The sequence below is a fragment of the Anser anser genome (assembly GCF_964211835.1).
Source record: "Anser anser genome assembly, chromosome: 3".
Lineage (NCBI taxonomy): Eukaryota > Metazoa > Chordata > Aves > Anseriformes > Anatidae > Anser > Anser anser.
In genome coordinates this window covers 100,354,717-100,378,229 of record NC_139722.1, presented here as the reverse complement: position 1 = coordinate 100,378,229, position 23,513 = coordinate 100,354,717, and the positions used below count along the sequence as shown (strand labels likewise).

General features: G+C 41.6%; 1 protein-coding gene across 2 annotated transcripts; it reads right to left on the bottom strand.

Annotated features, from left to right (window-relative positions):
• Positions 1-19,088: 19,088 nt before the first annotated feature.
• On the bottom strand, positions 19,089-21,599 carry LOC310897122 (uncharacterized protein). 2 transcript variants are annotated; one of them, XM_083830368.1, is made up of 3 exons: positions 21,334-21,599; positions 20,874-21,099; positions 19,089-20,491 (listed from the first exon to the last, which is right to left on the bottom strand). In XM_083830368.1, the coding sequence occupies exons 2-3, from the start codon at positions 20,920-20,922 to the stop codon at positions 19,185-19,187; spliced, it is 1,356 nt and encodes a 451-aa protein (XP_083686494.1). In that variant the 5' UTR covers positions 20,923-21,099; positions 21,334-21,599; the 3' UTR covers positions 19,089-19,184. The 2 variants fall into 2 exon arrangements, with proteins under 2 accessions (XP_083686494.1, XP_083686493.1); XM_083830367.1 differs by having other exon boundaries at positions 19,089-21,099.
• Between the last annotated feature and the right edge of the window lie 1,914 nt (positions 21,600-23,513).

The following is a 23,513-nucleotide window of genomic DNA, read 5'->3' as shown; positions in this document are numbered from 1 at the left end:
ATGATCTTCATACATGTGCTGGAGCCCCACAAATGCAAATGTGGTACGTCCATCCGTATTAGTGATTGATTGGGGGCAGTAAATTCAGCACTGCCAGCAAGAGGAAGATCCTCAGAATTTCTTACCAGCACAAGGGCATGCCTGCATTGCATTTTGTGGGCTGAAGCCAGGTGGCTCTGCTTGTACACCAAGTCTGCCAGACATGACCATCTCCAAACGTGAAATCATACAGTCATGGGTAGCCCAGCGGTAAGCCCGAGCCCAAGCCCTGCTGACAGCCAGGTTTAGACTACCTCAGGTTCAACACTTCCCTAAGGTAGCCACAGTGCTCTGATTACAGCTGGCTGGCTCAGAGCACAGGTTTCTGTCCACCCACAAATCACCTCAGACATTAACTCACAACACTCATGAAAACTATTTGCATTCCCACTCTTTCCTTTTTGTTTATTCTTCGCTCCCTCCACCCCCCTCTCCCCCACCCTTTTTTTTTTTTTTTGTCATCTCTTCAGGTGTGTCTCCCCTCCAGGAGGCCACCTGAATGGTTTATTAGCAATTAACACTCCCTATTCCTTCAGTAGCAGCTAAGGCAACTGCAACACTATTAAAAAAAAAATGTTATGAAGGGATCGCAGAGTTCTTTGTGAAGAGAGAAGAGGGTGACCATGGTTGGTCATTTGGTCATTCCAAACACTGCAGATTACTGCAAGAAGCACACCACCCCTCACAACATAGTCCTGAGCACAACATAGTCCTCAAGCTGATTTCCGTCTCATCACCAGTGTTCCCATGAGGAACAATGCTCATCAGCTACAAGAGGCAAATGAATCTGTTGTTCTCTTGAAGAGCACATTCAAGGTGTTGCCTGGATGAACTCTACTCCATGAATGCTTTCAGATAACTGAAGATGGAGGCATGGCTCAGCAATGCCAAGTGGCTCAGTCTAACAACTGTCACAGCTGACAGTGTCAGGGGGAGGTTTACAGTGGTTCAGCAGTTTGGCTTTAACCTTAACATTTTGGGTGGAGACTGTAAAGAACTGGCAGCTGATGATAGAAATGGAATGAAATCAGAATATCTATCCTTTGTTTATTCATCATCTTAAAATATTAACTGTGGTCCAAGTAGCCCTCCACACACCCCACATCAGAGCACTGGAGCTTTTAAACGTGTACAAATTCAAGACTGGCAGCATCTTGAGTCCATCTCTGAATTAACTAAAACCCTTCTCCTTAGACCATTAATGGATACTGACAAAATGAGACCAGAATCTCAGCTAGCCTCAGCTTTGTATTTCTGCCCAAATCCAAATTAACATTGGGTGTTACATTACTAAAATGATCCCTAATGAACCCAGGAAATGGCACCCTGGATGAAGTCATTCAAGGCCTGATTCCAGCCAGCAGGCCTCCACCCTAAATATAAATAAATATATATAAATAAATTTAGGGCCAACTGTCCTTATTAGGGCAGTCTATGTTACAGTACCTAAACAGATTTCAAGTATCCCTCTGACTTCAGTTTAACATCTCTCATCTCTCTAATTATTTTCTTTCAAAAAGAGCTGTACACACAGCATCCATATTAAAATCATAAATGTCCACAACACTCCTAGAGATCACATCTGCAGTTTTCTTTGTTCTCTTCAAGGAGATGGCTGCCAGCAAGGAAGATTACACGTTGCCTTAAATTTTCCCAGATTATGTCTGGATCAAACATTATGTTTCAGCCTCTTGTACGCATGAAGAGGGCAGCTGGAACATTTCAGATACAGATGTGAACCTTCCCAGAGTTAATTATTCACGTCACAGTTTGCATCTTCGATTTGAGTTACCCAACTTGTATTAAAGCCCTACATACTGTGCACTAACTTTGTTGTGTCAATACCTTTTGAGGACTGCTGGCTGCAACCAGTGCTTCGGGCATACGTTCCTAGACACGGTTTGGTTTGTGTGGTAAAAGACTGTGAGCCTTTTACCAGTATAGCAGTTATTTAAACAATTAGCAGCACAGAGGAGACTAAGAACAGCTCTTCTAAATACCTTTCTTTACTCTCCATCTTCCCTCATACAACCTCTCCCTTTTTGATGTGAAATTCCTAACCTGAGAGTAAGCGAGGAGACAACTGCACTGTGCAGACTGCCGTGTGCACTGTTTCTACTGGAACTGTAAGACAGTTTACCAAAACATTTTTGAAAGATGACCATTTCTCAAACCTGAAGGAAAAGCTAGTTCAGCTCTCTCCCATGTCATCCACACACATGTTACAGAAAAGCTGTGAGGTGTTTATGATGATCTATTTCAGACTTCAAATGTTCTGGTCTCATGGTCTGACAACTGATTGATATGTGCTTTTGTGGACTTTTTCCTCTTGGATTCCCAGTAAGATAGCCCAGTATCCACTTTCTTGACCAAATGCCATGGGAAAGAGGGTGTGCAAAGACAGTTCAAAGGCTGATGTATGAATTAAAAAGAAAGAAGAAGGAGGCAGCTTTGAAAATCATTCAGCACGACTGTGCACACTAAATATATGAGTCTTTTTATCATGTAAGGACACTTCCCTCTCTGTGCTAGCCTCGTACCTTGAGATGAATTTTGCTTTGAATAAGTTTCCCTGGACATGTCTGATTCCTAGGAACTCTTTCAAACTTATTATCCACTGGGATCAATTTCCAAACAAAATCCATCACACTCAGGGCATAGATTTCCAACTTCACAAGCCATTAGTTAAGCTGGAAGAACAAATTGCAAAAACTACTGTAGGTTTCCCTAAGCTCTTAAGTTATATGATCTTGTCAGTGTATCAGAGGCCAGCAAGACCATTACTGCTGGAATAGCTAATGAGAGGCTGAAAGGAAGGATGAGCCAGCCACTTAGGATGTGGAGTAGTCACTCAAACTCCCCGTGAAACTTCTAGGATTCCCTCTGATTTGATGAGGTGCTTTTCATCCACCACTTACTGCAAAGACACATTTTCTCAGTATAACATCGCAAAACATTTGGTAGCTTATAGAACTGCATTACCTGATTCGTATCCATAACACACTTCACCCATAACTCATAACCCATAAATCAATCCCTTTCTGAGCTTCCAGAAAGGTCAGTTGGGTGTGCATGTGTTTGAAGCTAAAAAGCTACAAGAAAGAAAAGAAAAGTTGCTTAAATATCCAAACTAAAGATCCTAGTTTAGAAGGGGGGAACAGGTTGTTAGTCCTGTGTGTCCCAGAACAGGAATAACATAGCAAAAACTGATCTTGCAAAGTATTCAGTCCAACATCTGTATGAAAGGTATCACTACAGTTATCCAAGCTATCCAGAACTAATCTTTTCAGACTGGATAAGGGCTTCTGATGCATTTGTTTTTATACCCAGTCATTAAACACTTCTCATGAACAGCAATTTTTGTTAGAATTCCTCATTTTTGAGGATCTCCAAAACACCATGCAAATGATAGAATACTAGAAATTTAAACAGGGAGACAGACACCTTTAAAATCTATGTTTACATGTTTCTGTCACTGAAATGTGTGCATAGATTTCAATTTGATTTACCTTGTATTTCTTACATTTGTAAGAGATGGAAATAGCTCATTAGTTCTACAGCTTAAAACCTGTCACAACAAGGGAGAGCAAGGTAAACTCTGGGAAAGCAATGCCCTGCACAATAACTCAGGAATCTGTCAGTGCATATTTTGTCAAAAGTTGATAGGAGAAGGGCAGAGATGGAGAGAGATCTCTTACGTTACATCTTGCTCTCTTACATTAACCAAATATTTCCCTAAACCTAGCAAGATGCTCATCATACCGTTGCTGATGAAACCCCTGTACCTGTGGTGCTCACACTGCTTACAAGTTCAAGCATCTAAGGAAGTGCAGAACAGAGATCCGAATCCAAAAACATGTAATGGATGTTTCCTATGATAGTCTAAATCTGACACCAGAGATCAAGTAACTACTGACCTCTGGTGCATCTACCGTCTGCAGGCCATGGGAAACAGAAAACCAATTTTGGCCATAAAGACTTTTGTGATAGTAAGAAGGAATCACAAAAAGTGAAACACACTGTGTGTCGTTATCACAGCCTACATTGGGCTCAGTTGTAGGATGGACAGGCTTTTATTAAAGATGAGTGAATTCTGGGAGCTGCTAAAAGAACTCATTCACCCAAAGCTCTGAGCTTGTTACTGCTTTCAAGCAAAAGCTGGAAGGTTTTCAGATGACAAGGAAGAATTTTGTAAGCTGGGACAAGAGAATCTTAATCCTTTTTTTTTTTTCTTTTTGATCCTGCGAGCAAGGAAAATTCAGCAGTTTTAGATTATTTGAAGTTTATATTTGGACAGATCATCTGGCACTGACTGTGACCACCTATAGAAATGCTTAACTCTTACCTCACATGATTTTTTTCTACTGAAAAGCTTTTTGAGATTAGAGGTGAAAATACTTATATGAGTTTAGTTTGAGATTTCCAGAAAAATAATTTCACTAAACAAACAATAACCACTATAATAAAACCAAAATGCCAGTGATGGAGTGCTTTAAGTCTGGCATTTATTTATTAATATTTTATGATTCCACAGAAAGACAGACATCCCAAGTTTAGTTCAGTATTTATCAACATCACTTTAAACCATGATACTGCTTCATTGGACTGGACTATGTATCCAGTTAATTGTGTTTCCTGTAGGACCAGGAAAGGGGTTCACAGACAGACTCAAGGACTTGATAAGAAGGGATAAAAACTGGTAAAAGGGTATCTCCAGAGGAAGAAAAACAGCACACTATGGTAAAATACCCAAGTATACCTGAAGAGGAGGGGTACATTTCTCCAACATCAAAGGTGACAGAGCAATGTCCAATTCAAATGTCTAAAAAGTGTAACAGCTGAAAATTAAAATAAGCTGTCAGTTTGCTAAAAAAAAAAAAAAAAAGTATTTTTTAATTCAAAATAAAATGGACTAACAATTTGCAGATGTTTGGAAAGAAAATGTTAGGGTTACTTGTTTTCAAACCTCAAGCCCTCCCTACCTTTGGTATTCCACTTGCATTTTAATGGCTGTGGTGGCTTTCTGCCATTGCCTGCCCCCTCCATAGCACAAACCTCATGAGTCGGCAGGTCCCGCACTCACTTTTGACTTTGAAATCACAACACTTCTGTCATCCTCAGAGTTAAGCAGTGGAGGTAGGGAGAGAAACCCAGGAGCTCGTTATTTCTGGACAAAAGGAATTTATAAAGCTAGAAAATCAAATGTGTATTTACATACATATATATCATACAAAAAAAGTTATACTGGAAAATACTGTGTTGGTGGAATGGTGGAAATCTTTAGTAGTAAATTAAATCCTTAGAGAAAGGAATATAAGACAGCTTTTGGGATTTATGTTAGCAGTTTCTAAAAGCACGTGTATGAAGCCAACCTGTATTGCTAAGCCAGAAATGGACTATAAACAATGATTGGAGTCTTTAAAGTTCCTATATCAAGGCCAATCCTTCCTGCTCCTAGGGAAACAGCAATGCTAGTGACCAGGCAGGTCAACTCCATGGAAGGTGTTTGCCCTCACCCAACACAGGATCAACCTCAGCCCTCCACAATTTCCAATAGAATTAAACAAGCAGATACAGGACATTAATCAGTGCAAGAAGAGAGCTGTCCCTGCAGATGCATCCATCCACCCCCCTTTATAAGCCTGTCAGCCCTGAGCTCCAGCTCAGAGTCCCACCTATAGCACTGTGCCTCTGCTCTCAGACAAACCTTAGGCAAGGAACGACATGGCTACTACCTGTTATGCCTACTGGTATTTCTTTTAATACTGTCCAGTTTATACAGGTCCTGTTATCCACCTAGGGACTTTCTTTACTTTTTTCCTCCATGACTGGAATATATGGGATTTTTCCATGTGGAACTTTTTTTTTTTAACCTTAAGTTTTACAAATTTGGCTCCCTGACACACCCAGCTTCCTCAATGAAAGTGGAAAAATCAAACTTCATTATCTTTTCAACAGATTGTTTTCCTTTCTGAAGTTTTCTCTTGGCAAAAGTACTTATAGGAAAGGGGAAAGAAATGCTTTTTCCTGACAAATCTTACTCCCGACCAATGTCTTCTACTTCTGAAAGAGAGGAATGGGGGAGACTTCCCAAAAATTGATTATTGGCATGGAATAGATATTTTAAGTGTGAATGAGAATATAAAAGCTGAGATAATTAAGCTTTTTCACAAAATATTTTCCCCTCTCCAGCTCCAAAAAAGTGTGCATTGTCGTCTTTACTCTAGTGTTGTTCTGATGAAAGTTTTTCTTCCCCTGTTTCTGACAACCTGGGAGAAGATCAAGAATGGTGGTGATGAACACCAAAGACATGACTACAGCTGGTTGTATCAAAGCACTGGTAGAAGATTTGCTCAGACAGCTAAGGCTTGCCCCCATTGAACCTATCTATACGGGTCTTTCTTCAGAAATGAACTTTGGAGCCCAGATCATTCTGAAACACATTCAAAATCACCCTGGACACATTTACAATATACACTGCAAAACTGCACAGACTTTTCCAACTCAATCTCTTAACCATTTGTGCCACCTAGTGAAAAAAAAAAAAAAAGTTTGAGAGAAGGAAGATGGATCTTAGCCTCTCTTAAGAAAATCTTGCAAACCAGCTCTCAAGAATGCTTTGGTAGCCCAGAGCTTTTGTCAAATGCTGATGGACTGCCAGCTTCAAATCTTAGAATCACATGCAAATGAATGTGACCTGTTAATCCAGAGCCACCAAATCCTTTTCTGTGTCACAGGGCGAATGAAATAGCTGGGCCCTACCCTCATCCCCTCAGAGTCCCATAAGCAGAAAGTGTGTGAATTATTCATTACACCATTGCAAAGTCATCCTGATTTTAGGGATATAGGACTTAACACCTAAATTCAGACACCCCAGTATCTGCTGTTCTGCATGAATATATTTCAAATGAACATCTACTTGATTGTGAAAAACACAATGGTATTATCCTGGGGCACAGCTTCCTAAATAGCCTGTTGTTATTTTGGGACCATAATACATTATGAAGACATAGCATTATTCATAGCAATAGCTGTGGTGAGGCCCCAGCCAAAAAAAGGGCGGGGGGGGGGGGGGGAGTTTGAACATAGCTCAGATTTACAGTCTAATCAAATAAGAAGAAAAAGAAATCCTCATTTTACAGGTTAGAGCAGTAAAGTCAAAGTCAGGCAGGGTATATTTTAGGCCAAACCCAGCCAGCAGTGACAGTGAACGTCTGAGGCTCAGGGTATACATGGATATCTAGATGGTTTAAGGACCTGCATTGGTTTAGTTCTTCCATGGCTGTGATCTGTAAGGAGCCCCATGTCATAGAAGAAGGATTTTGGAATGCGATAGATTTCTCATGAATCTCTACCCCCCTTAGCCACTCCTTTCCAAATCTTTACCTACTGAAGGACCCGTTTTAGTACTGGCAGCTGTGTAACCCTCAGATATGACTCAGGCTGCCGTTGGGATGAGCACACCCTGCTGGCTTTGCAGGGCCAGGCTGTGCATCCCCCAGCCACCAACACCAGTCCTCAGAGATACTGTTCTGCTCTGGAGGGGGAAAAGGGCACTCACACCATGGGCTGCCACCATGGGTGACAGGGGGCTCAAAGAGCCACTCAGATCATTTTAATCTTACATCTAGGTTGCTCATCAGGCAAACCACCTATAAAAGAGAGTCCAAGGGATACCTTTTCCTTGGCCTCATGTCCCTGGACTGCTTCCAGCACTGCTCAGAGCAGGAGCTGAGGAGGACCACAAGGGTTTGAAGTCCTCAAACCTTTCAAAAACATTAGTTGATACAGGTTCAATTTGTATGATTTAAGCTTCAGCTCTGAAGTTTTTTTTCTAGATTCCAGACCAAAATCCCTAACCAAGTGTTTGAGTATTTTGTCATTTATTATATATGAATTGACCCATAGCAATAGTCAGATGCTGTGTAAGGCACTAATTTAGCTTACCAGTATTTCAAACATAGCTACTTGAGCACTAACTTTCCCTGCAGAGTAGCAACCTCAGTTCCAGGACAAACGACAGGTACTTGCACTATTAAATAGTGCCATCTAGTGCATACTGGGTGTCAGATTAAGCAACTACTTTCCCAAGGAAAAACATCCTGAAGGTAACTGGTAGACTCAACCTTAAGACAAAATTTCAAATTTCAATTGGCTGTAAAATTTAGGTTTCAACTAATGCAAATTAATTTCATCTGTCCAATATTCATGTCCTTTCATTAAATTCTTACATACAACAAATTCCCAACCACACTGATGTTAGGCATACCTTTTATTGCAGCCATATCATTTTCACAGCCTGTGTCCTGAATTCTAAGTGTAAAACAAAGACAACTCACTAGGGAGTCTCAAGTAAAATATGAAGATTGCTGACCAACAGTATCCAATAAGACGTTTACAGGAGCTAAACTTCTAAATTTACAAACCCTTGCTTTACTCATAAAAGCAACATTTGCCATAGAGAATGCCTAAAGATATGACTTACAGCACAGAAGACAAAATGAAAGCTTTCAGGGTAGCACCAGGTGATCCTGAGCAGACCTGTGAGAAGGCTCACACCTCAGGAAAATCCAGAGGCATGCTCATCCAGATTCACCATACTTAACACTGGATAATAGTAGAGTTCCAAATCATAGTACGATGTATTACAGTGCACGCCAGTCACAGAAAAGGGATGTCTAGTGCCCCCATGGCCTCAGCACAGTCATCTCTTCTTAGTATCAAGAAATTTTCTGCACCTCCCTGCTCCTGGATGCTCTACCAGAGCTTTTGTAATGTTAGCTGCAAGTATAATTTAAAAGGCAACGGATGCCACATAAGGAAGTACAACCTGCCCACAGAGGAGAAAACAGAGTTTATCCTTGCATCTCTGTTAAGAGCTGTATGCCTTTTTGGTCCCAAATACATATTAGTATCTTGAGCCACATTCACATGAGCTGTGATTTCAGCAGTTTCTGTGTGGTATATCATTCCTGTAGGAGGTGTTAGCATGCAAAAAGGTCTGTAACACTGTTAGCTGTAGCACTGATAATTCAATAAACAACTGTCTTCTGAATCTGCAGTGATCCAGCTTATCTGCATCAGCAGGAAAGACACTGGTACCACAGGAGGGCCCGACGCTACACAAGGTAGACAGTCCTGACTGTTTGCTTTGATCAAAGGGTTTAGGGGCTGTTTCAGCTAGAGGAGAGATGTCAGCTCAGGTGTCTTGGATTAAGTCCAGGTACATAATGCAATCTTCCTGCCCACATTTCCTTTTGCTTTCAGTTGGATAAACTCTCTCTCATGCTACAGCCTAAATTATTATGTTTTGCTGCACTGCATGCTAAAAAGCTGCCATATTCCACCCCAAACTTGGCTGTATTTAAAGGATGGATTAACTGTTCTTTATGTATGCAACTTGGAACTGGAGTGCACAGTCCATTGTGTGTTTTAAGATCATTGTTATTTAAAATAGCCATTTACCACTGGTGTCTTCATCTTACACTCAATGCTTGAAAGGTGTATACAAAAAAAAAAAAACCACAGACCACTGCAGAGCAGATTAATATCCACAATGAGACAAAATCAGTGTTTAGTTAGCCTGATTGCTGCAATGTTTTTTCTGGAGGGGGCTGGGAGAGAAAATGGCCTCTTCAGAATTAAGGAAAAAAATAATCCACTTACATCATAGAAAGCTGGAATCACATCAAAGGCTATGAAAGCTCAGAAATTGGCAGCTTGAAATCCACTAAGAATTGAAATGAATTTATACCTTTTTTTAATAGAGCTGGAACAATGATTGAAACAAGTTAATCCCTGAGCAATTTCACAACCTTTTGTTACTTTTCAGAAATCCCTCTCTTGTCCTTACCTCTCAAATAATCTATTTAAATCTTTTGCCTATTTAGGACTAGATTCTGCTCTAAGCATTTGATCTTGCTGAGTTCAACAACACTGTAGAAGTGTTTAGGAGAGCTGTAGAACCTGACCTCTGGTCTTTATGCAGAAAGGGAAACCAAAAAGGGTCAGCACAGTCTGAGGACAGCACATAAGCTGGTTCTGTGAATAGCTATGATTTGCCATGTCCCTTAGGAGAAAGCCAGTCAGCCCTCATTTTTAGAGTGGGAGTACTAGCAACCTGCTTCCTGGCAGAGCTGAAAAGCTACAGCACATCCACGTGACTTTTGGGATGAACTTGTAACAACAGGCTCATCTACCCTTCTGAATGGAGTGATTATAAATGAGTGACCTCTTCAGCTCCAAATTGCCAATGAAGCGTCATGCAGTTGCAGGGTGACTGATGAAATTTAGCATCTCAGACCAAGTGTGAAGTCCTGTTGGTGTTTGAATAACCACAGCCGTGAAACAGCTAGGCAAGTTCCTGCTGGCACCAGCACTTTCTACAGCAAACCCTACTGTTCCCTTAAACAGGATGAATTCACACACACAAGCACACATATGCCTTTATTGTTTTCCTGCAACACTCATCCTGTTTGATCTCTGCACATTCTAGGTATAAAGTTACTTCTGTTTCCTCTGATGATAGACACCTTTAGTATCCAGCAGTCCCTCATTGCCCTTCTGAAAGGGCTTGAGACCTCTGTACTGCCAACGTAACACTATTGCACAAGATCAGATGCTTCTGCAGAGCTGCCAACGGTTCTGGGAAGGCTGACATGCACTCAAGGGACATCATTTCTGTAGGAGTATAGCTCTAGAACCTAGGAAAGAAAGAACGGGGAATGTCACAGGCAGATCTTCTAGAGACAAGTGAGACAGGATTGCCCAAGGCTTATGGGCTGGACTATTCCCAAAAGCCAACATCTTCACTACAACACACAGCTTCGAGATAATACACTGAGGGAGGTCAGCATCTGCAGGAGTCAGTGACCCCCTAAAAACTTCATTTATTGCTGAGCACCTTGAGAGGTGGTGAAATCAATTAACACTCAAGAAACTTGCCAAGTTACATTTCTATGTTACATTTCTTCCTATCTGGAATAGATGCTTTTAATATTTAATGGCACATGAGCTAGAACCCAGTTCTCCCGTATGCTCATGTTGGGGCAGCATTGAACCTCAAGCTATTTGGTTATTCTTACCCAGGAAGCATTTAAGTTGAAAGATTAATTGGTAAAATTCTGATTTTCCCACAAATTCTGTAGGGTAGTGTAACATGTTAGCAAACAATGGTTTAGCCTCTTCCGGTTTCAGATTCAAGGTCTTAGTCTGGCTGACAGTCACATTCAGATGATTGCAACTGCCCAGTAGCAACGTCAAGAGAAGTTTCCTTACTGGAACGATAATTACAGTAGTTAATTATTTGCACAGTGTCATAGGTGTGCATAGCAATACATCGTTTAGACAAGTCCCTACCCCAAGGACCTTGCAATCTAATCTAGATGGACACAGTATAGATAATTAAAGAATGACCCATGGAAGTAGGAGCAGAAGAGAACAGAATTTGATCCCATCCACTATGACTGTGGGACATGTTTACCCCTTTGACCACTTACTGTTACGGCCAGATTTGCAAATGCATGGCACACACAGCTATCGTCGCAGTTCACCTCCGTGGATGCAGCCACACATCTTTATTTCTCAGGCTCTGGTGCCCTCCTGTGGCCATTCGGTTTTACACATTTGGAAGTGTTAACAGTCCGCACTCCCATTTATGAGTTATTTGATATTTATGTTTGTGGTATCTTGAAATCCCAGTTATCACTTCTCTGACAGCTGAGTTACACCCTATCTTTTGTGCAACTCAAATAATAAAATTTTCCCTCCTGAAAATATAAGTTGCTCCTGTTTCCTTCAGAGAAACAAGGAGATCATGAAGAAAAGAGCTAAAGTAGCTCAGGACATGTTGATACTATGTGGTCAATAACATTGACAGAGGGACAAACCAACACTTACACCAGAACCATCAACCTTTGGAGGTGCTATCTACATGGCATTGCAGGCTTGCATTAGCCATTTAAAATAAGCAACATTCCCAGACCATAGGAAGAGGGATAACTACTATATAATAGCTAATAGAATATATAACTAATAGCTAAGTGTGTCAAATATTTGTTACTTATATCAAAGTGTGAGGAAATTCGAAGTTGTTCTGACAAGAGCTTGAAAATACATTTCATTTGCTCTGAACAAACCGGCATAGAAAGCTTCTCATTTCCTGAACAACTCTTCTCATTTCTGTTCATCATTTAGATTTTGCTTAACTTCCTCCTTTCAAGACAGGAGAATTATTCTATAGCTATGCACACACGTGCTTACTGTACTCCTGATTTCTCCAAATCAGGAGAGAAGAATCCTCTACAAGCAATTTCTCTGATTTCCAGATAATCTTTCCATAGTCATAACATTCCTTTTATCAATCTTTCTTTAACCCCTTTTATTCTTTACTCTCATAGAATGCCATGACTAGTGTTCAAATTCTATTCCTAATTGTTCAAGACAAAACTGGACATTTCGAATTATAATTACTGTGCAACATTAAACTAGCCCATGCATTGCATCTCAACTGATACTAGCACAGTATCAAGATTACTCTACATCATCTGACTAAAACACACCCAAAGCCTCTTCCTGTCAGGATTGTTACGGGCTGTGGTAGACGGGAAACATTAGACAACACAGAATAACTCTGCTCAGCTGCAGCATGGACGAGCCTACATAACTGAAGGGCCAGAAGTCATGTACACCTTCCTGTGCAAATGTCACAAAGGTTGAATCTTTAACTTGCTGCAAGTCACAAATGTACACAATAGTCCCATAAAAAGAAAACACCACACAGGAAGAATTCAGTTTCTTAAACTATACTTCATCCAATCATACTTCTGTGAAGCACATTAGCACTTCAGTCGACAATTTACTGTCTTCCCGTCCCCCCATTAAGAAACTTTTCCTTATGTGTCTTGGAGTCTGAATGCCTCATGCAGTGCAGTATACAGAATAACATCATGCTGGTAGTTCACGTCTTCAGCCTTTACCTACCCTTTAGCATTTACTACCCTATTCATGTCTTTTTCCATCAGTAGTGAACTGGACATCTGTGTTGCCTTGCCACATAACAAAAGACCAGGGGATTGTACCTAACAAACCAGTATGATCATTTAAGTAGCAAATCATCCTTCTTCTTTACATATTTTAACATTTAAAGAGTGCAGTTTAACAGAAAACAGCAGAAGCCCCAACTTACTCACACACAAAACATACAACCTAACATATCCCAGCCCTTCTATGCTTACAGCCAGTTGAAATTCCTTGTAAACTGCATTATTTTGAAAACAGGTTGATTCTACTTTGGAATAGCAATTCAGCCTTCTGAAACTTTTCTGAAGAATGTCCAGTATTTCTTGTTTAGAGAAAAAGTGAATTGATCTAATAAATAAAGCAATTGGTTTTTATTCTTCTCTCTCACGCCAGTTCCTCAGAGGACTCCAGAAATGAGAGCTGCTTGAGATGGGTCCCCATAACCAAAGCACTGCCAGAAGTCAAAGTCTCCGTATGTTCTCAAAGGAAATTCTGTTCTCTTCACTGGCAAGCAAAACCAGAAATACTGAGAGCCTCTACTCAAAGAAGGGTTCCAAGATAAACTGGCAGAAGTCTGAGACACCCTAAACTCTTCTCTCAAAGGTTCCTGATAAACCCACACTGGCAAACACTGTGAAGCCCTTTAACACCACTGAAGATGTTAAAGCATCACCCCAGCAGTCATCTACTATGCTTCAGCCAGCATAATCCGTATCACTACTTGACTACATAAACTGAGCAGTTTGCAAAAGAAAAAAGCCAGGTGAGGTCTTCAAAAATTTTTTACCATACCTAAAACTCATGACTCCATTTACTGACAAAAATCACAGGCACAGAAAGAGATACCTAGAGGCATAGCTTTCAAAGCACTTTCCTCTATCAAAAAAGATTTTCATTTCTCTCAGATGCTTCTAGCTAAGAAACTAAGCTAATTAGTCAACACCAAAGCAGATAAATAGCAGATGGTTCATTAAAATCCATCAGGAGAGAAATTGATTTTTAAATTGCCATGTTGAATCTTTGAGGAAATTGCATTCACCGCTGTCCTTCAAACCTCCACCACCAAAATACAGACATACTAGGAAGTCAGGTAAGATACTGGTGTAATCTTCCCAAACTAACCAAGAACCTACCATCTTATGCAACTGATATAGCACAAGAGTTTCCAGAAGCTGAAAAGAAAGACATACTAAAGCTATTTCCAAAAAGCTTACTTGGTGACTTCAAATCATCTCAAGCAAAGGTTACACAAGAAGAAAAAGATTCTATAACAAAAACTTTTACTTTAGTACAAGTCTACTCATATCACTTGTATCCAACTAAACATGTAAAACTCACAAGTTCTATTCTGTAAATACTATTCACTATTCCTAACATTCATTGTTTCATTTAGACTATCCCCAAACAAGAGAAAAGAATGCAGCACAGCACGTATGCACTTTCACACCCTAAGCATCAAAACACCCAACACCTTAGAGTTATGTGTGCTGCTGAAACATTTCCTAAATGATCTGGGAGTGCTCTCCACTTATCTCTGTCAAATTGTAAGTGCAGAATAACAGCTTCCACAGGCAATAGGCAGAGAGTTACTATGTCATTGTTGTGGACGGATTTGCAAACTTGAAAGGATAGATGTTCTCATACAAAGACTAAAAATAAAACCTGGCACTAGGAAGAAATTACCATCTTTTCTCATTCTTCAATTACACAATCACCTTCTGATTGCCATCTGCTAGCTATACAGAAGTTCATGAATGCCTTCCTCAACAAAAAGGCTCTTAATCTAACACCTTTAATCAATAGTGTGCTAAAACACTCACAGTCAGTGAAAGTCATGTTATGCCTAATCTCAAAAAAAAAAAAAAAAAAAAAGGCCACTGGAAGAAGACTGTTAGTCTTAAAAACGCCATATAGTACCTTGGGATGGAGAATAGCTGAAGCTCATGCCAATAACCGCCAAGTTCCAAAACACCCTCATGTCCCAGTTCTTCTGTAACCTGCCCCAGCCCTCTTCACAGCTGCATCCTCCAGTAACTACTTCCAGCCTTCATATCCAAATTACTCACAGCTTCCACAAGTGCAATTTGATCTATGCTAATTTGCCAATTAGTTCTGTATTCTGCTTTCCAACATTCTCACCCCAGCAGACATGAAAAGCAGCCATCCAGTTCTACACCGGGATGACTGAACAGCTGAATGCTTAATGAATTAAATAGTTCAACTCACTGCTGATTAAATCCAAGCAAGGTTTCCAAAGTGAACTACATGCACTGTTTCCCACCAAATAAGCCCAAGTGCAAGGCAGTGAGCTTTAGTTTAGAATTAGTGGAAAAGAGATAAAACATTTTACATGTTAGGGGAAATAGTTTTCAACAGGCTCTAAAACTGTTTTGTTAAAAATCCTATTAGTCATGCTTTATTCAGCTGAAGTTTTAGTAGCCCAGATCAAGTCTGTTCCTTGGAGCTCTTTCAGCTATCTACACAGTTATTCTTCAGATTTTTCCTGTCTTGAGCCTAATATTTTTGAATGTGTTTCTTCCAATAGCCCAGTAATTCAAGTGCTGTGAACCTTTCAAACACTGGATTGTCACCTATGCTTACAAACACGTTGCAGCTTTTCATCCTCAACCTTGTAAATGAACACTCCTGTTCAATAAGAATATTTGCCAAAACTTTTTAAAAGAAAATGTGAAACTGAACCGATTTTTATACTTCAAGCCAAAATTTTACCAGCCTTTCAAAACCCCCATATCAGGTTCACTTTACAATAACCTTGGGATCATTTGATGTTTACATTTTTGACATGCTTTTAGAAGGCAGGGCACAGCTCTGTGATTGCCAATTCCAAGGTTGCACTGCACTCCTAGTCCACTGCAAGGGTAGAACCTATAATTTTAAAAAATAAACAAACTTTCAATAGTAGTAAAATCCTGTGGGTGATGCATTTTGGGGCGATTTGCAGATGCTTTGGGTTACTGGAGATGACTGCTTGCCTTAGAGTATATTTGAGCCATGTAACAGCACTCCCCGAAGAACCATGTTCTGTCAGGTCTGATTGCTTAGGAGCTCTACATAATTACATAAATTGCTTTCACTTCTTGTACGTTACTCAAGCATTGATAGAAGAGATTGGGCATTATTTGCCAACATACCCTCTTCTTTACTGCAAATGTGTCATTAGACTAATTAATATTAATATTGATTACTTAGCATTGCATAGCTCAGTAAGGCAATTACCATTACTACAGAAGTTGGCAAAAAATAATTTTTATAAGTAATATTTTGCAAGTCTGAAAATAAGGAGGTGATACATTGTAAAATTTTTCCTTTACCTGGAACAGTCCAAGACCAGGTATTAAGCTTTAATTTCCCTGAACTTGAGTCCCAAATGCAGAGCATGTTTCTGCAATTCATGCTCACTTTAATGGAAATAGAGCTACCCACAGATGCTTCAATTCTGCATTATCTGATCCAGATCCTTCTGATGAAGATAAAAATTTTACTAAATTTACATATTAATATAAACACAAATAGCTAAACAGACTAAATGATAAACTCTCCACACATAGCATGGGAGCCTCTACAAAGCTAACAACCTGCTCCACCTTTCAGCCATGTCCAATTGCCTGTATGGAAGCATCCCTGAAAGATGTCCCTGAACAACATCAGAAAGAAGCCAGTTGCCATCCTGCCTAACTTGCATCGCTTTGCTCTCCATGTTGTGGAGCATCCTTTTACAGGATTTCCACAAGCAGCTGACTTCAGCAGTCTCTGGAAACATGGTTCTCTTGAAGTACAGTCACAAAGCACTCTTTGTCTGCAGAGCAAGAGAGAAGAAATCCCTTTATTTTTATTTTTTAAATACCATCCTCACTACAAAGACAGTGGGGAACTCCACCAGCACCACTCAGTGGAACAGCTCTTGTGCCTCTTACAGGTGGGTTAAGTCAAAGCATGATGGAACATTTTGAACAGTTTTTTGTTGTTGTTGTTTTTCTAATGTAGTTTTCCACAGACACATTGATCTCTGGCAAGACTTGTGAATTCAAATATTTATTCTGTGAGGAGTACCTGGAATGATCTAATTCCATACATTTCAGTAGTTTCAAACTTTAGTCAAGTAAACCATGAACAAAACAAATGCCTTCATGTCAGCTGTGATTTAAATCCAAACTAAAATGTTACAAGATAATAACATAGCATATGATATCAAGGCAAATTACAGTCGTCAAAGCTTCAGACAGCTCTATTCTTAAATATTTAATACACAATGCCTTGCAGTGGAATTCTCTATTGTCTGACAATGGCAGAACCAGTTTCACTTTGAATTAAAATCATGTTTTCCTCCCTCCTCTTTGGAATTGAGTTAAAATTCCAGGGAACATAAAAGTCTATAGCAATACCAAGTCATCACAGCCCCAGGCCAGTGCCAAACCACTGCCTTTGTTTCCCATCCCTTTTTTCACCCCCTCCTCATGCCCCCAACACATGCTTATCTCTGTCTATAACTTATGTTTTGGGAATATAAATGAGAACATCTCTATGCTATCCCCCGGATGAGACCAAATTGGCAAAATATAGACCCTCCAAAGACAGAATACAAGGACATATCTGGATCATAAAAGTATTTGTAGGTTATGCACAGAAGCTGCAACGTAGGTCTAAGAACAGATCTCCTATACTGACGCTACAGGAAGCAACGTGGACAAGCACAATTCACGAGTGGCACAGCTTATCAAGATGGTCCTTCTGCGTAGGAAGGCAAACTGTGAAATTACTACTGTCTGTCTGACCAGTGCATGAATGTCTCCTCTTAGGGCCCTGTCTTTTCTTATCACATGTAAAGAAGAGTCTGAAAATAGATACATTTGAAAACAACAATGTTTGAAACTCTTACCTTGAGAGGAGTTGTTTGTGATGCGGTCACAAGACATGGAAAATCATAGAATAGAATAGAATCATAGAATATCCCGATTTGGAAGGGACCCATAGGGATCATCAAGTCCAACTCCTGGCACCACACAGGTCTGCCCAAAAGTTCAGACCATGTGACTTAGTGCACAGTCCAATCTCTTCTTAAATTCAGACAGGTTTGGCGCAGTGACTACTTTACTGGGGAGCCTGTTCCAGTGTGCAACCACCCTTTCGGTGAAGAACCTCTTCCTGATGTCCAGCCTAAACTTCCCCTGCCTCAGCTTAACACCGTTCCCGTGGGTCCTGTCACTGGTGATAACAGAGAATAGGTCGCCTGCCTCTCCACTCCCCCTCACGAGGAAGTTGTAGACTGCGATGAGGTCCCCCCTCAGCCTCCTCTTCTCCAGGCTGAACAGGCCCAGTGCCCTCAGCCGTTCCTCATACGTCTTCCCCTCTAGGCCCTTCACCATCTTCGTCGCCCTCCTCTGGACATTCTCCAACAGTTTCATGTCCTTTTTGTACTGTGGTGCCCAGAACTGCACACAGTACTCGAGGTGAGGCCACACCAGCGCAGAGTGGAGCGGGAAAATCACTTCCCTTGACCAACTAGCAATGCCGTGCTTGATGCACCCCAGGATATGGTTGGCCCTCCTGGCTGCCAGGGCACACTGCTGGCTCATATTCAACTTGCTGTCAACCACAACCCCCAGATCCCTCTCTGCGGGGCTGCTCTCCAGCGTCTCGTCACCCAGTCTGTACATATAGCCAGGGTTGCCCCATCACAGGTGCAGGACCCGCCACTTGCTTTTGTTAAACTTCATGTGGCTGGTGATTGCCCAGCTCTCCAATCTGTCCAGATCTCTCTGCAAGGCCTTTCCACCCTCATTCGAGTCCACAACTCCTCCAAGTTTGGTGTCGTCGGCAAGTTTGCTCAAAACACCTTTTAGTCCTACATCCAAATCATTTATAAAAACATTGAAGAGGACTGGCCCTAAAATCGAGCCTTGAGGGACCCCACTAGTGACCATCCGCCAGCCAGATGTGGCCCCATTAACCACAACCCTTTGAGCCCTGCCCGTCAGCCAATTGCTCACCCACCGTATGATGTTTTTGTTTAGCTGTATGCTGGGCATTTTGTCCAGTAGGATCCTATGGGAAACCGTGTCAAAAGTTTTGCTGAAGTCCAAAAAGATCACATCAGCTGGTTTCCCTTAATCGACTAGATGGGTGATCTTATCATAAAAGGAAATCAAATTTGTTAGGCAGGACCTACCCCTCATGAACCCATGTGGGCTGGGACCAATGACTGCATTGTCCCCCAGGTGCGCTTCAATAACTTCAAGGATCATCCTCTCCATAATTTTACCAGGCACTGACGTGAGACTGACAGGCCTGTAATTGCTAGGGTCTTCTTTCTTACCCTTCTTGAAAATTGGTACAACATTTGCCAGCTTCCAGTCCAATGGGACCTCTCCAGATTCCCAAGATCGTTGAAAAATAATTGAGAGAGGTCCCGTGATGATGTCAGCCAGCTCTTTAAGCACCCTGGGATGAATTCCATCCGGACCCATGGACTTGTATGGATCCAGGTGGAGCAGCAAATCCCACACACATTCAGGGTCTTTCGGGATTTTGTCATTCCCACCATCATGGTCCTCCAGCTCAGGGTGCCCTGGGTCCCTAAGCCCATCTTCAGTGTTGAAGACAGAGGTGAAGAAGGCGTTAAACATCTCCGCTTTGCCTATGTCATTGTTGGTGAGGAGACCCTCCCCATCTAGTAGCAGACCTATGTTTTCTTTGGTTCTCCTTTTTCTGTTCACATATCTAAAAAAACCTTTTTTATTGTCGCCCACAGACACGGCCCGCTTCAACTCTAGTTGGGCTTTGGCCACACGAATTTTCTCCCTACAAACACGAACAGCATCCCTGTATTCCTTCCTCATCGCCTGACCCTCCTTCCAGCAGCCGTACACTTTCTTTTTTCGCCTAAGCTCCAGTAGAAGTTCCCTGGTCAGCCAGGCCAGCCTTCTGCCCCGCTTGCCTGACTTCCGATATTTTGGAATCACCTGATCTTGTGCTTTTAGGAGGCAGTGCTTAAAGATTGACCAGCACTGATGGACGCCAATGCCTTCAAAAGCAGTTTCCCAGAGGACCTTGCTGACTAGTTCCCTGAGCAGCCTGAAGTCTTCTTTCCCCATATCCATGGCTGAAGTTTTGGTGACAGTTTTCCTTCTGTCACCATAAATTCTAAACTCAACCACTTCATGGTCACTACGACCGAGACGGCCGCCAATTGCCATGTCTCCCACAAGACCCTCTCTGTTCTCCAGCAACAGATCTAGGAGCGCACCTTTCCTAGTTGGCTCTCTTAGCACATGCACCAAGAAGTTATCATCTAGGTGCTTTATGAACCTCCTGGACTTGCTCGTGTCAGCCGTGTGGTGATCCCAGTTGACGTCTGGCAAGTTGAAATCCCCCATTAGGACAAGGGGAGCTGATCTTGAGGCATCTCTTAGTTCTGCAAAGAAAAATTCATCGGTGTTGTCATCCTGGCCAGGTGGTCTGTAATAGACTCCCACAACGACATCTCCTTTATTTGTTCGTCCCTTAATCCTTACCCAGAGGCTCTCAACTTTGCCATCCCCAACTTGAAGTTCCACACAGTCCAGCCCATGCTTCACATACATTGCCACCCCGCCTACCCTGCCTGTCCCTCTTGAAGAGCCTGTAACCGTCTATTGCAACACACCATCCACAGGACTCATCCCACCAGGTTTTGCTTATGCCAATGATGTCGTAGCTGCGGGACTGGGTCAAGACTTCTAGCTCATCCATTTTACTCCTCACACTGCATGCGTTTGTGTAGAAGCACTTCAAATGCGCCTCCCTACACGCAGCACCTTGTGTGGCTGACCGAAGAACAGCTCCAAGAGATCCTTCCTTGGCCATGCAACCAGATGTGCTGAAGCACAGGTTTAGATTTTGTCATGAACAGGGTAGGTTTTTCTGGTACACTGGGTAGAGCAGGCTCTACTTTTTCCTGACTGCCCACCAAGTGGGAGAACGTGGTGACTGCCAGCCCCCCCGCCTTCACAGGAGGCACAGAGCAGCTGCGGGATGGCAGACCTGAAAAAGGAAGCACTGGAGTTAGGTACAGGAGAGAGTGGAAAGAGATACGACACAAACTGATAAGAAGGCAGATTTCAGGACTATAACTCCTTCCACCAGCAAGCTGTGCAAGGGGCTGGTAGCAGGAGCTATGTTATGGTGATGTTATGATATCACCTGGAGGTTCACCCAAAAGTTGTCAGGTTTATATTTACACAAGGAAGCACTACTTGTAATATAGGATTACATTACCAATCCTGTAGGAAACTACACAGTGATACACTGCCAGATCAAAAGGAGAGGAACTCACTGCTGAGGCTGCTACGTGCCTTCCTACAAAGACTTATCACAGTAACCGCAACAAGAGAATTTTAATTCTAAATAACATCTCCAGGACAGCTAAAAATATCTAACATCTCAGATACTGTCTAAGCATTTCATACATTCCTATGCATATGCAAAATACATAAAAGTCTTCAGTATACACTATTTTGTTACAGGGGGCCAGCCGTCTTGGTCTTTTATGCTTTGCTCTTGTAACAAGATGTGCTGACAATGACTAATGATGGTAATGAAAAGCACATGATGTCTCTGGCCCAGAAGCAGGTGCTGCCTATAACGCTTGCTAAAGCACAAAGCCTGACTTTGTTTCTTAGTTGTAAATTGTTTGCATTTGTTTAATAGAAATGACTGAAAAATTAAAAAGTCATTTCTATAAAATATTTAAGTCCTCTTTGAGGAAGAAATCATAGCACTTTGGGTGGTGCTTTTTCACCTGAAAATTCATGAAGTAGTTAAGTAATATTTTCCTTTTCAAGTAATACTTAACACAATCTCATGATTTCAATTAAAAAATAAAAAATAAATAAATAAATAGTGCTTTATAGGGTTTTGCAAATGTCATTGAATGAGCATTTTGGTGCTGTTTATCATTTATCATAACCATCGATTTAAAATCTTTTTTTTTAATAGTAAATTTTAAGAACATTTAATCTTTATTTTATTTTATTTTGTTCTTTTCCCCCAGCCTTGGGCATTTCTTTCATTCATCCCTTTATCAGGCTTTCTGCTTTGTAAAGGGGTAGCACCGGTTCATTTGGAAAGTTTCCACTAGAGGGCTCGCTTCCATAGGACTTCAACAGCACAGCAGGCAAATCGCTCTGTAAGCATCCATCCCTGCCAACCACATCATGCCACTACGAACAACCATACACCCTTGTGCTGGTGAGGTGTATCCACGATTCAGCAACAGCAATAGCTCAGCTGCCCAGTGCATATTTATTGCCTGATTTAAGAGAGTGATTGTTAGACTCAGTTTTTCAAGCTACTTCACATCTGCAAATAATTTAACCTTAGAATAGAAGGTTGATGCAACCCATCAATGAAGCACAGTTAAATGGGAGGAAGAAGGGAGAAGAGGTGACATGCAAGTATGGACATCTAAAGCCCACTGAAATAACTGGAAGGTTTTTCTGACAAAATGGGAATTGGTCAAGATTGAGGGAGGAGTGAAAATTCACTACACAGTTCTTCATACTGTAAGTAGTTCTTCATATTGTAAAATTCCCAGTTTCACTCAAGAAATGTAAAACACAAAAATGTGCCCCACTGCCCTAGTGTCCATCCCACAAGTGGACACAGCTTCTGCTTTCTAGCTGTCTAATCAACCTTAAAGATTTTGCCCACCTCACAGCCACACTAATTTGCAACAAAGCACACCTGAACCTCACACGCTCCCACATTAGCTGCTGGTCACATTGACAGTGGACACCTGAGAAAATATAAAGCAGGACCAGGTGGCAGCAATGGGGCAGGCAGCTCTATACCCTTTGAGCATATATCCTTCACCTGCTCTGCACAGCTCTGTGATGGGAGCTGGGTCCCATGGTGCACCAACTGTAGTGGTACAACCAGGAATAAAATTATGGCAAGTCTCAAAACATGGCATGGATTTTAATTAGCCACCTACTAGCTGAAATTGTGGGTGGCTTCAGCTTTCATCTGGGAGAAATTAGGTTTCTAGTGTTTCTGGTGGGGGAGGAAAATGACAGAAAAAGCTGAAGAAAGCACATCCTGGAGGCTAAGGTATCCTCTTTCTCCCCTCTCCTGTAACTATTCAAGCTGTCTTGTGGTTTCAGGGAGGGAGGGAGAGGAGTAGATTACGCTCATTCAGCCTTCATTCACCCCAAGTGCCTGCACCAGCACATGTCAGTGTGCTGCCCATTCAGACATCACTGCCCAGTGCAGAAGATCCAGCTTGCAGGACCACTGAGTGCATCAGCAGTATAAATGTGCTGTATGCATCCTTGGCAGTGCCAAGAGCCAATGGTCCTTCTGTACACGTGTTACACATTCCATGTGTCTCTTCTCTGCCCACCATGAGATGTCACAAGTGGAGGAGGGAACTGAGAGCCCCTTGCTGCCAGCAGAGC

What these genes read in the sequence shown, in the direction of transcription:
- LOC310897122 (XM_083830367.1), bottom strand. Translation starts at nt 20,660, where the DNA reads ATGTATGTGAAGCATGGGCTGGACTGTGTGGAACTTCAAGTTGGGGAT.